The sequence below is a fragment of the Leptonychotes weddellii genome, chromosome 2 (genome assembly GCF_054177405.1).
Source record: "Leptonychotes weddellii isolate Sample4059 chromosome 2, ASM5417740v2, whole genome shotgun sequence".
Classification (NCBI taxonomy): Eukaryota; Metazoa; Chordata; class Mammalia; order Carnivora; family Phocidae; genus Leptonychotes; species Leptonychotes weddellii.
Genome location: NC_138370.1, coordinates 55675562 through 55694478, shown reverse-complemented (window position 1 = coordinate 55694478; position 18917 = coordinate 55675562). Strand labels below are relative to the sequence as shown.

General features: G+C 35.4%; 1 protein-coding gene across 1 annotated transcript in view; it reads right to left on the bottom strand.

Moving 5' to 3' along the window:
- The window catches only part of FSTL5 (follistatin like 5), a 637910-nt gene that overhangs the window by 579962 nt on the left and 39031 nt on the right, over nt 1-18917 (bottom strand). Inside the window, exon 2 of the mRNA XM_081813100.1 lies at nt 10051-10192. Coding sequence (XP_081669226.1) covers nt 10051-10176 — 126 coding nt within the window. The 5' untranslated portion in view covers nt 10177-10192. The remainder of the gene's footprint in view (nt 1-10050; nt 10193-18917) is intronic.

Sequence of the window (18917 nt, the reverse complement as noted above, 5' to 3'; positions counted from 1 at the left end):
ACCTCTGAGACAAATAATGCAAGATATGTTAAGAAAAAAAAAGAAGAAGAAGAAGGTAGCGGGAGGGGAGGAATGAAGCGGGGGAAATCGGAGGGGTGGACGAACCATGAGAGAGGATGGACTCTGAAAAACAAACTGAGGGTTCTAGAGGGGAGGGAGGGTGGGAGGATGGGTTAGCCTGGTGGTGGGTATTGAGGAGGGCACGTTCTGCATGGAGCACTGGGTGTTATGCACAAACAATGAATCATGGAACACTTCATCTAGAACTAATGATATAATGTATGGGGATTAACATAAGAATAAAAAAAAATTAAAAAAAAAAAAAACTATACTGTGGTGAATAATATCAGAATTGTTGGCTCAGAGTGAATGAGGGGGTCAGAGACTGACAGCGAAGAGGCATGAGGCAACTTTCAGGGGGGGTGGTGATGACTTTCAATATCTCGATACAATTGTATTTTGATGTTTATTGAAGAAGTGTACACATTTTTCAAAATTCAAAGAATAAAGGCATAAGATTGGGCCTTTCCATTGTGTATAAAATGTATCTCAAAAGAAAAAAAAACTCTAAATAAATATTTAACTCTAATGATATGTACCAAAGTATTCAAGAAAGAAGAGCTTAATGTCTATAATATAATTTGAAATCAATAAAAAATAGGATAGATAAATAAATGAAAAGAGGGATGGTGATACACACAAACAAACACATATATATGTGAGAACCAAGCATAATAAAATATTTATCTAGGTCTTGGTTACATGGGTATTCACTGTAAAGTTGATTCAAATTTGCTGTACACTTAAAATTTCATTCCAAAATTTGGGAAAAAAGAAACATAAGGGATACATAATTCCCTTCAAAATTTTTCTAAACCTTTACACAATAAAGAGAAATGTTTAAATTATTTCAAATAATAGATTTTAAAACTTTATGTTGTTGTATTTATTTAATAATTTGTTTCAGTATTGTCAGAACACTGGTTTTTGTGAGGTCTTTATAAAAGATTATAAAGCTAATTGGCAAAATATCCTGCAGAATGATGATAGTGTGGTGCCAGTCCAGGTGTGGTGCCAAGAGGAATATGGGCCCTCGGAACTCTCTCTTGTTAACCTAAAACTGCTCTAAAAATAGTGGTGAGGGGCGCCTGGGTGGCTCAGTTGGTTGAGTGACTGCCTTCGGCTCAGGTCATGATCCTGGAGTCCCGGGATCGAGTCCCGCATCGGGCTCCCTGCTCGGCGGGGAGTCTGCTTCTCCCTCTGACCCTCCCTCTCTCATGCTCTCTCTCTCATTCTCTCTCATTCTCTCGCTCAAATAAATAAATGAAATCTTAAAAAAAAAAATAGTGGTGAGCATAGCATAACATACAGAGTTGTTGAATCACTATGCTGTACACCTGAAACTAATATAACATCATGTGTCAACCACAGCCGAATACAAAATACAAAATTAAATAAAAAAGGAATTATGTGGGGGAAAAAAGCCTATTAAAAAAAATTGAGAAAGAGTAAAAGAGGCCCCTACCTCAGGAGAAAACCACATTGCCAGCATTTCTTATAGCATATGTAAGCAAACTTCTGACCGAATGTTCAAAATAGACATATTTTTTGTTCGTTATTTCAACCAATTGTTAGTATAATGATTGACAGCCCCATCTCTGAATGGGCTGTTTGTTTAACCCACGCAACTGATAAATTCGCACTTTCAGACAGCCTGGTGACTAGTTCAACATCTTAACCGAGCATGTTTTTTCTAGTGCCTCGTCCAGCGAATACTCATAGTTACCCCATTTATTTCCCTGTAGACTAGTCTCTATGAAGCAAATTCTCTGGCTGTCCCTGAAGGCTGGTCCTCTTACTGGGTATTAAATAAGGTTTTTTATTGTATTTTCAATCAGTTCATTTGAGATGTTTACTTCATCAATAATCACAGGCAAACCAACATGTGTATTTAAGAACTTAATTTGAATCATTTTGTTCAGTCTCTTGTGTGTAGCAGCTACTTAAGAAATACTTGTTGAAATAATGAGTAAATGCATTTTTGGCTGATTAAAAACTGGACTCGAAGAAACATGTTAATTGGGGGGGGGGGCAGTGTGTTAAAGGAAAACAGAACTGTTCTGGAAGATGAGAAACCCAGATTCTAATCTTAGCTGAGCAACACCCACCTGTGTGATCTTCAATGAAGAACTTTGCCTCCCCGGCCCTCAGCTTTCCTATCTGTATTTTTATATATACATATATATATAACACATTTAATATATATTAAATATATAAATAAATATATGAAATATATATAAAATGAATATATGATATATATAAATAAACATATATATATTTTTTAAATAGATTGAATATTTCCTCCTATCATATGGCTCTAAAAACCTAACTCTCAGCTCATATACAGGGAACTGATGCCCGAAATAAGCAGCAAGTAATATTAGTTAAAAATAATACCACACTTTTCAATTGTGGTTCATATACCATAGGGTGTTTATCGTTTAAACATGCTGAATGTCAAGCTTATATCAGGATGTTATCTTTCATTTATAATGCAGAGCTTTGCTAATTGAATTCACAATAGAGTTTTAATAATGAAAGATGTACAAAACAACTTATAATTAATTTACACATTGAGGTAATGAATGCAAATGCTAGCTTGCAATATATTAATATTAATGATTAGATAAATGCATTTTCACTTCATTCACCTGTTAACTCACAACCCTTTATCCTACATCTACAGTTTAGCATATCCACATTGAACCCTGTTAAAAACAACCTACTTATATTTTATTTTTTGAATAGGAGGTAGCATAATGTGCTTAATTAGCAGATAATGAGGGTGTGTTAATAGTTTGTTTTCCTATAGTTTGTTTTCCTAGCAAACTAATTATGATGTAGCTAACATCCTTTCCACAGAAACAGTGAGAAAAAACAACTAGATCTAAAGATAAGAAGGCTTTGGAATTCAATCTAAAGCAAATGAACTGTAATGACAAAGTTATTTCATAGCACCTAGGTCCTAATCTGGTGTTTCTTGATCAGTAAATGGATGAATGTTCAGAAAAATGGGTAAAGCCATTTTTTAACTATCAGGATAGTTTTTTTTTAAATTATGGCATTGGATAAAAGGAAGCACTGTAACTCAAGTCACTTGAAAATCCATACTGGGGTGGTAGAAAGCATATGTGCCCAAGGCTTATGCATAAGTAGAGTTCTCTGAAATTCTGACAAGCTTGGCTTTAATGTACTATACAAATTTGACTTTATTTGTGTATTTTATTATACTTTGTGTATAGATGGAAATAGAATACTCAAACGTCACATTTTTTTAACATTTCAAACCTTTAAATCTTCAGTGGAAAGTAGCTCTATTTTTTCCAGTGATAGCTACTGTTAAAACTTTACAACAGTAGTTTAATGTAGAGTCAGAGAATGTAAGGGAGCATCCTTCTTGCAAACCACCCTACACAACTATAATAGTACTGCTTTGAGAATTCATTCTTGAAGGGATCAAATGCCAATTTTCTGTAGTAGGTCCTCATCTTGAGAATTTTAGAAAGCAGATAATATCCCTTTGTTGACTTATTTTTGTTAAGCAAAATGATTCAGTCCACTGCATGCCAATTTCCCCCAGTTTATCAAATTTCCCCTGGTTTGAAGGAACAAACATGCAAGCAACACATCCAAAGGTGAGCAAAATATTTTTTTCCCCTTAAAGTTTCAGAAAGGACAAAGTTAACCAGGTAAGAGGTGGGATGAAGCTATAACCAACTTGTTGTTCAAATCAACTTTGAAACACACACAACATAAATTTTGGCTTTAGATAGATAAACTAGATGGCAACTCTAACCTCCCATTAAAGGTGGTCGGTCCTCTCCATGTGGGTCGGGAGACAATCTTCCACAGCGCCTCATGCTTCTGAGGCCTCATGAACAGAGACACTGACTGCCATTTGCTCTGGACTATCTGTTCAAGGATGTTTGTTTAAAAAACTGCCTTGTGGGGCGCCTGGGTGGCTCAGTCGTTAAGCGCCTGCCTTCGGCTCAGGTCATGATTCCAGGGTCCTGGGATCGAGCCCCGCATCGGGCTCCCTGCTCAGCAGGAGGCCTGTTTCTCCCTCTCCCACTCCCCCTGCTTGTGTTCCCTCTCTAGCTGTCTCTCTCTCTCTCTGTCAAATAAATAAATAAATAAAATCTTTAAAAAAAATAAAATAAAATAAAAAATAAAAAATAAAAAACTGCCTTGAAACATAGAGATAATGTCTCTCTCTAGAGCAAAGAGCAAGTGTGTTTCCAGCCTTAGAAGATAGAGACTGATTCTCCATTCACAGCGAGGAGCAGGAAAGCTTACTGTCCCGTATGATGAAGATAATGTCTGCCTTGGGTGCAAAGAACAGGCAGGCTTATGGCCCATACAGTAAAGCTGGTGTCCTTTAACTCACAGATCTTCTCATGTAACATTCCTGTGGTATGTGCTGGTTGAACCTGGTCCTATTTATACTGCCCTGTGGAAACTGGGTTCCAGGAACTAGCTCAGTTAATACTGGAATCTCATTTCTCAGAAATAAAATTTCAAAAATGTTCTGATTTTTCAAACATAAGTTCTTTGATTAGAAGAAAAAAATCTGAGATTTATTAATAATATTCAGCCATTATGATGTATATGGAATAAATCAACATATATATTAATTAGCATGGTCTTAATATTTAATTAATTATTTGACTAGTAGTCCTTTACTCCCTTCATCGCCACCATTTTTGCTCTTAGATAATGTGCCAAATTGCTTCCTTACCTCCACAAAATATATTAACATTTTAAGGGCCTTCCCTTGAACATGCTGCAAGCAGTCAGAGATTTCAGATAGAAGGGCACAATTTTTCCTCAGTCAGGAAATAATGCTCCTGGGTTTGCCTGAAGGTTTCCAGACTCTAAGCGGTCATGGTTTTGATGTGTTGTTTAATGTTTGTCTCCTTCCCTAGAGTTCTCTTCTGCCACTCTTCACCAACCCACAGCTATCATTCTTTTATACCAAAAGTCAAAAATCATCTCCCACAAATGATGTCTTTGAATTATACTGTACTACAGGGCATAGCAACACTCTCTGGACTTATTAAATTATGCCAACTCTTTGCTCATTTGCACAGTAACTACTCACATAGACAAACATTTTGATTTAGAAAGTAAAGGAATCATAAATGCACTTTAGGTTTGCAGGTGTAGCTTTGTACCATAAAGCTGGACATAGCATTCTCTGGTCACATAAAGACCTAAGAATTTTAAGGTCTCTAAGTGGTCCCACTAGGTATACTCAAAGAACTTTCCTATTGTCCTCCTAAGATCTTCCTTCAGGCCTGACTTTGATTATCAGCAGCAGCAAGCAATGCAGCAGTGTGATGAGTACTGTAGGTAAGAAAAGGGATGTAAGATATAATATTGTTCCCAACAGGATTCATAGCCAACCAATGCGAGTATAGGACAATATGCTAGAATATTAGGACATGTATATTATAGGGTTATAAATACAACAGGAAGTTATATTGTGATGGAAATTATGACCCAGCAAGTAGTAAAGACAAGAAAGAAGTAGAGAAACTCTGAGAGTAAGAAAAATCCAAAGAGTGGAGATGAAACCAGAAGCCAAGATGGCACAGAAAAGGAGCCCAGGATTTCTGATGAGGTGATATGAGTGCAAGTACTAGTTCTGTCTTCATTGGTGAGGATAGGCTACGGTCATGCAGAGGTAACAAATAACTCCCAAATCTCAGTGGTTTAAAACAGAAGTGTTTTGTTTTGATTTTTTCTCTCTTTCATTTCACATTTCAAGACAATCACTAATTGCCTGGGTGTTCTACCCATCCTGGCTATTTAGAAACTTGGGATGATTAAGCAACCACTACCTTGAATAGATGTTGATTGTAATGCTAGAGGAAAAAGAGAATTCAGGAACATTTTATAATTGTAATCAAATATTCAGCCCAGATGCATTATGTGGCACTTCTCTTAACTCATTGGCCAGAACTAGACACATAGTCCCATCCAACCACAAAGGGACATAAAATCCTACCTTTCTACCATGTGATCAGAATGTGGGGAGAATAGGAAACATATGGCACACAGGTCAAATTACTACGAAAATTTCTCGTTGTGTATTCTGCATTAAGTTATTTAGTCTCTTGTATTAAGTCCCAAATCCTTTCTCTTAATTTTCTAGGTATGTGACATTAAAAATTACTATACATTTGTGAACTCCAGTTTCCTCATCTATGGAATAACAATAAAACCACTTACTACATAGGAATATTCAATAGTTAAATGACCTAATATATAGAATAAGCTACTAAATTACTACATTTGATGTTCCATAAATGCCTGTTGGATAAACACACAGTTGAAACACATGATCAGCTCCTTCAGACATACTGTGGACTATAATTACAATTTCTAAAATTAGCATGATGGATTTATATGCTATTCACATTTACGACACAGACAAATGTGTTTTCAATCACATTTATGTGTACATATAGTTGTAAATGATATAAATATGTACATATATATTTATATTTATATCTACAACATTTCTATCTAATCTGACAAATAAATCATTTTCACTTTTTGCTCCCCAGAGACGATTCATTTTACAGTTGACACGCAGATATTCGGTAAACATGAGTTCTAAACATATATTTGTTCAAACTCAAAGTACTGACACGTCTCTGGGAAAATGTGGAAAATAGCTAATATATATCAAGATCTATCATATGTATGATTTATTTTATTGTTTACTAGTCAATAAATATATTCAATACAGTGGAGCCTAATCCAAATAAAAAATCTTCTTATCCATTCCCTAAGTCTTACAGAAATATAGACATTTATATTCTTTGCAATTTAAATGAAACTTAAGTTTAAAAAATAACAAATAATAGGAAATTAATCTATGTAATAATATTAAAATAATTTATTTTAAACATTTTATTAAGGATTGCTCTGCTGATTTTACTCTCACAAACAGAACAAATTATACCTAATTAATTATTAATTACAATAAACTATATAATATATTATGTATCAGATATATATATGATTTCAGCCTTATTCTAGTCAGCAGATGGAATCATTCATTCCATATACATTTATTAAGTGTTGACTATGTGCCAAACACAATTCTAGGTGCTATGGTACAGCAAGATGAATAGTAGTTCACATCATAATGGAAGGGAACATCCAATAAACTAATAAATAGGACATGGTGAACTATGACCATGACAAATGGTGAAAATATATTTTAAAAGGGGAGAAAAGAAATGCCTGTGACTGTTCCATTTTTAATTATGGTCTGGGGAGGCTTCACCAATAAGGTTGCATATGAGCCTAACTGGAATGGGAATCAGTGGAAAAAGGATGACAGGGCATTTCTGGGATCCAAATAATGATCGATTCAAATAGAAATAAAGGCCATAATGAGATGAATCATCGAGGTCTTGGGGAAATAAAGGTACTTCCCTGCGGTTGGGTGGGGATGTTGTTAGTGAGCAGAAAGTACTTGGTGAGGTTTTGGCAGGGACTTGTACAACTCAGGATACTTCTTTACATGCTTCCATGCACACACTCACGAATGACTTTTATAACTTAATCTTACCTCTGTCCTAAGCCATTTGAAAGTTAGGCATTACATTTTGCCTCTCTGCTTTTAAATACCAGTAATCATATATTACCTCTAACTATTTAGAGGTAAGAGCCACAGAGATAGAAAAGATTGGGAGGTAACTTTGATCATTTTGGGTGATTATTAGTGTTTCTCAAATAGGCTTAACTCATAGTGTTGTTTCTTTTCTTTAAAGGTTTACTAAATCTCACAGAAATGCATGATAATTTATCTTCAACATCCAAATTTAATTCAAAATAGTGTGCTTATAAATGTACACTGACACATAAAAACCTGTGGTATTATATTTAGCAGGAGAACAATGAAAACAGCATAGCCATGCATTCTGCTGGTCATTTTTCTGCCACGGAGTCAATTAAACCATATCTATTATGATCACGGCACCAGGAAAGAAAGGATTAGAAAGGCATAGTCTCTGACCTCAAGACACATGACTCAGGGTAGACAAACAGCACAGAGTACATATTCACTGCTATGTAACAAAATGAGCCAATATCTTGTATTAATAATATCTTTTGAGAGTGTTCATAAGGGGGTTATTATTTCTATGCTTTGGACTAGGATAAAACTGATTGTTCGTCTATGAGGTAGAGGACACAAATGATAACTGAAAGATAGTGGAACAAGGTCAATTCTCCAGCTGCATTTATCCAGAAACTTACTTTTACATGTGACTAAATTTCAACAATGATTTTTGACACTGAAGTATATTTTCATATTTTACTTATTTTATATTTTCTGGCTATTAAACCTATATTGCATGTTACCCTAGTCAATTAATATATTTAATAAATGTAGGCTTTCATAAAATCCCTTAACATTTCTGAAAATCTTGATTTTTCATATATCAAATGAAAAAGGTATATCTTTATAAGATTGTTTTGGAGGTTAAATAAAATATTACATTTAAGAGATTACCCTATGGTCTGGCACATAAAACTTCCAGTCAAGTTTAGCGATTTTATGAAAACATTATAAAAGTATGGAAGAATTTCAGCAAAAACATGTACGCAATGCATATGGATGCAATGTAAATATATGCATATATATATGCATGTATGTATACAACACAAGTCTGAACTGAATGCGTCCAGTTATACACAATTTTTTAAATTAATACAGTACTGTACTGTCAATGTATTTTTTCTTCCTTATAATTTTTAATAACTTTTTAATACTTTATTGTGAGAATATAGTATATAACACATATACAAAATATGTGTTCATTGACTGTTTATATTATCAGTAAAGCTTCAGTCAACAGTAGTCTATTAATATTTAAGATTTAAGGGTCAAAAGTTATGTGTGGGGCACCTGGGTGGCTCAGTCGGTTAAGCATCTGCCTTCGGATCAGGTCATGATCCCAGGGTTCGGGACTGAGCCCCACGTTGGCTCTCTGCTCGGCGGGAAGCCTGCTTCTCCCTCTGCCTGATACTGCCCCCTGCTTGTGTTTCTCTCTCTCTCTCTCTGTCAAATAAATAAATAAAATCTTTTAAAAAAAAGTTATGTGTGGGTTTTCATCTATGCAGGGGCCAGCATCCCTAACACCAATGCTGTTCACGGGTCAACTGTACTTATATTTATTTCAAGGTGTTTTTTTTTGTTTTTTTAAGACAAGTAACATAAGAAATTTTAAAATATATATTTTCCCCATAATTAGAATGTCAGCTTTTGTCTTATTTTCTACTATGAAAATCAAAATGTATTATAAACTTTTAATTTGATTGAATAAAAAGTTACTTTAGTATTAAAAAGTTGCTCTATTATTAAAATAAAGCTTCATTAATGTAAGTACATAATCTATAGTATGCCTAAATGTCAATTTATTTTATACTTGAAAATATTTATCATAAGGAAGTATTTCCCCAATATTAAAGAACTTAAAATTATGATTTTTTATGAAATTAAAATGTCTAATGATTTCTATAAATACTAATTCTTTGCCAACCTATATATCTCCAGATGGAATAGACATCTTTCTTTGTTTGCTTTATTGCAAATTAAAGAAACATAACACTTAATGTTTTAGTCTAAAAAGTTCTGAACTTAATACAGGAATAAAGAAACTAGTCTATCTAGTTGATTAGGTCTTAACATATTTACCTATTTTTGTGTCTATCTATGACTTAATGTAAATTATAATGATTTTTTCAATGAGCCATCTCTATACTTTGTCAAGAAATATTTAACTCCCCAAATTATAAATTTCCAAATTACTACCATTTCATGTTTTAAAATGTGCACTTTTATACGAAAATTATATTCTGGAGGCATATACTGAAATAAGTGCCCCTAAGTGAATAATAAAGCAGACACCTAGTAGTTCAGTTCATACTTGCTAGGCACTGTGAGCAAATTCAGAATGCTAACTGTACCTTGTGTCGCAATCTTCTCAGAGGTTGGTAGGACTGAAGGCCATATCCTTCTTCTTTGGTTGGCCTTCCTTCTGACTCCAGAAAAATGAATCCGAGAACCAAAACAGCTGACCAGCACTTAAACATTCTTATTGCTTTTCACCTGTGAAAATTAGCATTGCAAGTAATCAGAAAATCCATTATATATTGAAAAAAATCATCAAGAAATATTCAATAGTGCATGGAAATCTCCACAGATCTAATCAAAACTTGTGGGCAATTGCCAACTGAATCCATAATAGGTACACATCTCCAAAAAAAGATTATGATCCCTTTGATTATAACAAACACTGTTTTTTTCACTCATACAGCCTTACACATTAAATACACAGAGATATAAATGCCAATCAAAATGTACTGAGAAGAATTAATTAAAATAAAGTTGAAAGAAAATGAAAAAAAAAAAAACAAACTTTAAACCATGGCTAATTTTCTAAGCACACATAGAGAGTACAATTATCAACATACTTATAAATCTTGAACTCCTCTTTGAGTACATTTGATGAATAACACCTAATAAAACTATAGCTATTATAATTCACTGGTGAGAGTTTGATAAGGTAGTCTTCTATGGTAGGCACTTAATAAACTGAGGTACCAAAAAATTATGCAGAGGGTTATACCGAGTTATGAATGCATTTTCCCAATACTATCTAAAAGAATATTTTCTAGAAAATTTCTTAACAAGTGCTTTAAACTAAAAGCCATATGAGTCTGTCCACTGCTCTGTGTCTTTGAATATGCCAGAGAAGTTGTAAAATGGCATAAATTTATTATCATATAAAATCTCAACCCTCTTGCAAAAAAAGAAATCTATGCTTGGATTAAACTATATCTCACTTTATCATTTTCACCAGCATATCTTTGCCCCTATTGTAACAATAGAGGAGATCTTTCTCCCCCCATCTACTCTGTTCTATACATCTGACTTCTTGAGAAACTTAACCAATTAATTAACCCTGCTAGTTATTGTTGTCTGAACTTCCCCACTCAGTTATTAACTTCCATCTTTAAAGATGCTCAAATCACCCAGGTTTTAAGATAATTTCTCTCCTCCACTTCCTGAATTTTCTGAAAGAGTTGTGTATCTCATTCTAGCTAATTTCTGAGCCTAGTTCACAAAACCATGTTTCTACTTCTACCACTCTATCAAAGTAACATTTCTTTGTTTCAAGAAGTTTAGTTGGTGTTTAAGACACCCCTCTCTTCCGTTTCTCTAGAATTTATGAAAACGTCTCAGTCCTTTTGTGGGTTCATCCCACTCCTTTGCTTTACCATTAAATATTATAGTTTATAAAATCTCATTCTTAGCCACTTACCTACTCTCTCCATCCAGCCAGACATTCAACGTCATCTATGGTTTTAATTACAGCTACCTCCTGCTTTTCCCCAAAAGTTCACATTAAACCACTTTGCTTTTACGGAACACCTACACTAGTACCTCTTTTCACCATCCCAAAGAAATCTGAAAAGGATTTTTGGTTTCACAAAAAGGTGAGAAGAGAAAACAGAGTTCTGCGTTTGTTTTGCCATCAGCCCAGAAGCAGCATGCCTCAGAGGCATGGAGTAGAGAGTGTGGCCCCGCCAAGCTCCTTCCCAGGGAACTACACTCAGCATCTCAGCACCAAGGCACCAGGGCTTTGAACTGTGTCTGTAAGCATCTGTGCTTTATCTTGATTTATTTTTGTGCAACTGTTAGCAAGACGTGTCCTAAGGTATCAGAAAAGCCTAAGAGGAGTTATTTTGGGGGTCTGAGGACACTCAACAATTTTTCCATATAAATTAATGGTAATCACTTCTTCGTTTTATGCTCTTCTTGGCTTATGAAAGGTTTCATAGGAATGCTGTATTTTTGGATAGCAGGGGCAACCTTTATATCATTGCTTCGCATCTGATCTCCAGATTAGCTTAGTTAACAGCTCCACATGTATATTTCAAAAACAACTCATGGTATACAAACCCCACATAAAGTCACACTTTCCCAAATTTTCATTCACCCATTTAGTCAAGCCAGAAATGAAGGAGACATCTTTGTCTCCCTTACCTTTCATATTAAACCTATCCCTGAGTTCTGTTAGTTCTACTTTCAAAACGTGTATCTCCTAAAATCGGTTTCTTTCCAGTCTCCAGTCACAACCCTAGTTCAAGCTATCAGCATCACATCTCCCCTAAACTGCCCCAAGCATATCCTTACTGGCCATCCCCATTCATGCACATGCCCCTTGAATCATTCCCTGTGCAATAGCCTGTGTGATCATGTGAAATGCAAAAATCATGATGTCATTGCCCTTGTTAATAACTTTAGGATATACTCATTTACCCTTAAGATAAAAGCCAAAATCCCTGACCTATCCTGCAAGTGCCCACAGAGTCTGGGCTCTGCATGTTTTTTCTCTTCCTCTAAAGAACTGCTCTCCAGCCACACTGACCTTCATTTGGTTTTCTGAACTTGGTCCATTCCCACTATGAGACTTTTGTACACTATTTCCTGCACTTGAAATGTACCTTTCCCCATCGCCATTTATTGCCCAAAGACCTTCACGTATCAAACATATCCCTTAAGAATCTTTCCCCATAACACCAAGCCTGAGTTACATTTCTTAGTTACTCATGCTCCTAGATCTGTTTTCCTTAAATTCAGAGCAACCATTTGTAATTCTACATCATTAATATGATTATTTGAATAATGTTGACCTTCCTCACTACATTATATATCTCTCTTCTCCTTCAAACTTCATGAATACAAGGATCTGGTTTTGTGGGGGTATTTTTTCAGCATTGTATCATCTGAGCCTAGCAAATTGTCTGGTACCTTTTAGACATTCAATAAATGAATGCATACATGAATGTCATCCTGCATTCAAGAGTAAAAAAAAAAAAAAAAAGATTGTGTTTTCTTGCATTCTGATAATATTGAATGCAATTCCTATTTCACTACCACTATAAAACATCTGAAAACTAAACCAGAAAACTAAATAATTTCATTTGCAATCCATCCCTTTGCTGTCATTTTGATGTATAGTCTAATACTTCTCTCAGAGGTAAATATTTGTTTATAAGACAACTGGATGGAATATTTTAAATTTGAGAGAGCCCAAGAATAAAGCAAACAGGACCAACCCAGCTGAAGGGATATTTTCTAAGGGTTCTGAATACTATGTTCCTTCAGTTGTCAAACAGGAGAAGAAAGAAAGAGGCATGGCAAAAACCTTGTCTCATTATGACAGGGTAAATGTTGGGTCATAAATTTCTTAAACTACCCATTTAAGGGTTTTTCTTTTTCTCTCTCTCCCTCTCTCTTTTTCTCTCACACACACACTCACACTCACACACACATATATTCCACACAGCTACAAATATTTCATACAGATTAAATGAACAATTAATTTTAATAGGTGACCAAAATCTCACAAATCTTGGGTGAGAAAACTTCCACACATCGATAATTAATTTTTTTTATTTTTTTAAGGTTTTATTTATTTATTTGACAGAGAGAGACACAGCGAGAGAGAGAACACAAGCAGGGGAGTGGGAGAGGGAGAAGTAGGCTTCCCGTGGAGCAGGGAGCCGGATGCAGGGCTCGATCCCAGGACCCCGGGATTATGACCTGACCCGAAGGCAGACGCTTAACGACTGAGCCACCGAGGTGCCTCCACACATTGATAATTAGATCAATAATCTCCTGAAATATTTTCTCTGTCAAAAGGCAACAGGCTACTGTTGAATCTCAGATCTGTACCTCTGAAACAAATAATGCAATATATGTTAAGAAAAAAAAAAAGAAGAAGATAGCAGGAGGGGAAGAATGAAGGGGGGGAAATCAGAGGGGTAGACGAACCATGAGAGACGATAGACTGTGAAAAACAAACTGAGGGTTCTAGAGGGGAGGGGGGTGGGAGGATGGGTTAACCTGGTGATGGGTATTGAGGAGGGCATGTTCTGCATGGAGCACTGGGTGTTATGCACAAACAATGAATCATGGAACACTACATCTAAAACTAATGATGTAATGTATGGGGATTAACATAACAATAAAAAAATTTTTAAAAAAAAGGCAATAGGCTAGGAATGTCTGCTTTAAGAAATTTCACTAAGAGTTGGTAACAACAAATGTTGGTAACAAGAAACAAACAACAAACATCAACATGCAAAGCTTCAGTGCATTATATACAACTTATTTATACAATTTTAATCTACTTCTCATATTATTAACCATGTTTTTTATTGATAGTTCTATAATTTTCAAGTCTAAAATTTCTTATTAATACAAAGTTATACAAAAATTTAAAATATAAAAATAAAAATATAAACGTCTTATCTCAGCAAAAGCTATCAGACAACTGGAGTGATTTATTTGGTGTCACAGATAAAATGAAACAACTGATATTAAACGTCGGAAGGGCGCTGGGTGGCTCAGTCATTAAGCATCTGCCTTCTGCTCCGGTCACGATCCCAGAGTCATGGGATCGAGCCCCTCATCGGGCTTTCTGCTCAGCGGAGAGCCTGCTTCTCCCTCTCCCACTCTCCCTGCTTATGTTCCCTCTCTCGCTGTCTCTCTCTGTCAAATAAATAAACAAAATCTTTAAAAAAAAATAAAATAAAAGTCGGATATCGGGGCACCTGAGTGGCTTGGTTGGTTGAGCGTCCAATTCTTGGTTTCAGCTCAGGTCATGATCTCAGGGTGATGAGACTGAGCCCTGAGTCAGGCTCTGCGCTAGGTGCAGACTCTGCTTGAGATTCTCTGTTTCTCCCTCTCCCTCTGCCCCTCCCCCTACTCTCCCTCTCAAATAAATAAATAAATAAAATACTTTTTAAAAAAGGTCAGATACTTTTTTTTTCCCCTTTGGGGAACTCTGATTTCTTTCTTTTTTTTTTTAAGATTTTTTATTTATTTGAGAGAGAGGGAATGAGAGACAGAGAACATGAGAGGGAAGAGGGTCAGAGGGAGAAGTAGACCCCCAGCTGAGCAGGGAGCCCGATGTGGGACTCCATCCCGGGACTCCAGGATCATGACCTGAGCCGAAGGCAGTCGCTTAACCAACTGAGCCACCCAGGCGCCCCAGAACTCTGATTTCTATTGCAGATAGGCATTGAGCTCAGCAGTAAGTGTTAGGACAAAAGACAAAGACCAGTTTCTGCATTTATCTTCTGTGAATGGCTACTTTGCAAGATTTTCTCCATTAAGATATTACTAAGAAAAATAATTGAATCCAATTATACAGTTATCAATTAGCAACCTAAATAAAAAGATACACTTCTTTTTTTTTTTTTTTAAAGATACACTTCTTGATGGATGCTCAGAAAATAATTATCATTTTCTTATTTCTCTTCAGCTACAGGATCCAAAGATGTCATTATGTCATTATTATGTCTTTAAAAGTCCACTCATCTACAAAAGGTGCTCTGGAAATTGTAAATCAGTAGTAATTGATCCCATGATATACTGACTCATGATCTCACTTTCTCAGTACTGTAACCTCTGACAACCTGTTAGGTTTTCATAATTAATTGGCAGTTGGTTGATAGCTCAGTAAGAACACTGAAAAGCATGTGACTAAAACAAACCAGCTGGAACAGATGGTGCAATAATGATCCTATGACTTTTCCTTGCAACCTCAACACTTATATGGAAGCATCAGAAAACAACCTCATTATTAACTTAGAGAAAACAAAATGTTTACAAATCTAAAAAGTATCTGTTTAACATTAGATTTAACAAAGGTAGACTTGAAAGTGGTAAGGGGGGTGGAGAGAGGTTTCTCTTGTTCAAAAAATAATATTTTTCTTTGAATCAAGCTATTTTATTCACCATATGGCGTAACATGCTGTGCTGCTCATGGTGGTAGGATTTAGAGTAGTTACATGATTTAGTAGATTCAAATTTCAGGGATTTTGATTTGTTTACACATTCTCTAGAATCTCTCCTCACTTGGGAAAACAAACTAAGAGTGCTAAAGTATTGCCTTAGGAACAAAATATAGCATTTGAGATGGGGAAGGAAACTGTGGTATCATGCTTATGAATGAAAAGAATGTCAAGGTGAGGAAATCCCCAACATCATCAAATGTTGCAGAGAAGTCGAATATCTGAGGGTTTCACCTGGAGTACCCTCACTGCCTCTCACTCTAGCCTAGAAAAATACTCTAGGTCTTCCAAGATAGCTCCAGTCCCTTCCTTTGTGAAATCTTCCCTGTCAATTTCACATGGACTTGGCTGCTCTCTGCTGCAAATTTTACATATCTCCCTTAAATGTCTTTTCACCTTGCACTGTTGATTACTGATTTAAGAAGGGTAACATCCTTATATACATATAGAAGAAGGTACATTCATAGATAGGACCAGTTCTATCACAATCTCAGAGTTTCTTAACTTCCACAGACCTTTGTTCTCTTCTGTAATAGGGAAGTAGCCTAAATGATTACTAGTGCCTTTTTCCTTTTTGGTATTCTATAATTCTAGGAGACAGAGAAACTGATGTCTAACCTACCCTATGTCATACTGTATAACCTAAGCAAAACCAATTACATTACTTGGGCCTCATCTGTAAGAAGGGATTTATGACGCTGTATAGTCTAGCATCTGTACCAGATTATTCGTTCTGAGTAGATTTATTGATCTGGATAAGGATATGGGGAAGAACAGGTTTGAGGGAGAAAACTACTGTTTTTTTTGTTTTGTTTTGTTTTTGAGAAACCTTTTGGTAGTCCTACTGGAGATGTTAAATAGGCATTGGATATAAGAACCTGAAGTTCAACAAAGAGGTATAGGCTAGATAGCATTTATAGGTCATCTAATTTAGGTATGAGATGGGAAGAGGTTTGAGAGGAGAAGAGGTCCAAAAACTAAGCCCTCAGGCAGGGTTAGTCAAAATAGAGGTTTGGGACACCTGGGTGGTTCAGTGGGTTAAGTGTCTGCCTTCAGCCCAGGTCATGATCCCAGGGTCCTGGAATCAAGCCTGCTTTTCCCTCTCCCTCTGCCTGTAGCTCTCCCTGCTTGAGCTCTCTCTGTCAAATAAATAAATAATTTTAAAAAAAGAGGATTAAATGCTGCTAGGAGGTAGAGAAAATGAAAATAGTGAAGTTTTAATTTTGGTGAAAAAGATGCATGGAAATTTTCAATGAAATGGAATGACTGGAAACCAATAGCTCTTATCATCTGGCATGCTATATTTTTACTGGTTTGTTTATTCTCCATTTCCAACCAGAATGTTAGCTCCATAAAGAGAGTACTTTGTTAATTACCTGTGTGAATTAGAGCAGTACTTGGCATACAGCATGAGCTCAATAAATATTTTTAGATAGATAAATGAATGAATAAATTAATGGTGATAAGTAATTAATTTGAAATAGTAGGTATACATTAAGGGATTCTTAATATTCTTCATGTAATTGAAAATATTCATTAAAACTGACTATGAAATCAATCTAGAATTCAAGTTGCTGTTATTACAAAAAGCTTTTCTTTTACACCTGATCAAAACCAAGTTTCCAGTGGGAAGTTCCTGTGGAAAAACCTCCCTTGTCAAGGACTGACAGTCTTTTCATTCCCTTAGCTCAACTGAAATTGGAAAGACCTGAGAGACTAAAAGAAGTAAAAGAACTTCAGGCAAATCTGTCACAGTAACTATTTTTATCTTTTGACCCGCTTTAGTTTCATACCTACTACTTTGAACTCTGTGCTTGAGTTCTAATTTAATATTTCTCTTAGGAAAAATTTTTCCAAAGAATCTACTTTCATTATGGGCAATGGATTCTCCCTATCACAGAAGTAGATTCTTTCCATCTATCAGTTGATTATCCTTATTAGAGCAATGGATTCTCCTAGTCATTATCCCATCTTCCAATGTTCATTCTCATAAGCATAATTAAAAACAATACAAAAACAGCTAAGAGTCACTGTCTTCGTTTTGTAGGACTATTACTGGAGAGCGGCAAAGGAAAAACAGATCATGCATATCCTACTAAACATATTAGGACGGTATCTTATAGTACTTAATTATCCAAAAATATTTTTCTGATAGGTATTATTGCTTATATTGAACTAAATATAAAGAAAGAGAAACTTATCAGGATAAAGTGTCCAAGTTCAGAAAGCTGGTCGTTGTCAAAACTCATGTCTGAATCCAAGGCTGACTCCACTCAAATCTGACCCATGGTTCTGTCATATAATTCTACTTTTAATACACACATAATGACGCAGATATAGAAAAAAAGCCTGCACAAGTAGTAGCCATTCACAGCAAACAACTGCTTACTCAGACTGAATACTACTGGAAGAGAGAATCTTTCGCTTACGTTCACTTGGGATCCATGTAAATGCAGATACAACAGACAAAGGCAGTGATCATGAGAGAGCAATAGCTGTGTGACTTTTATGTCCATATTGCGTGGGTGAGTGTCTTTCAATTCTATATGGACACACACATAAACATGGAAACTTCTTTAGTTCTTAATCCTGTCTTATTGGTTCATATTGTGAAAGAGGCCAAAACTCTTAAATGTAATACTTTGTTGAAAAGATTATAGCATGTGCAGTTTTTTTTGTTAACATTTGAGATAAGAATAGAATTATAATTGTTAAATAATAAGGATTATGGCCATTAAATTAATTTAACTTTCAAAGGAGGAGGAACTTTTATGTCAATGACATCTGAGTCATTAATTTGGATGAACAAAACTGTCCAGATTCTAACCAATTATACCTTTCAATAGCCAGCTTAATTTGAAAAAGAAAGAAGCTAAATATAGGTAAAATATATTCATTGGCATTTTGGAAGGACTGCAGTGTAAAATGTATAATAATTTAAGCTTGCATTAGGAGAAAGTATT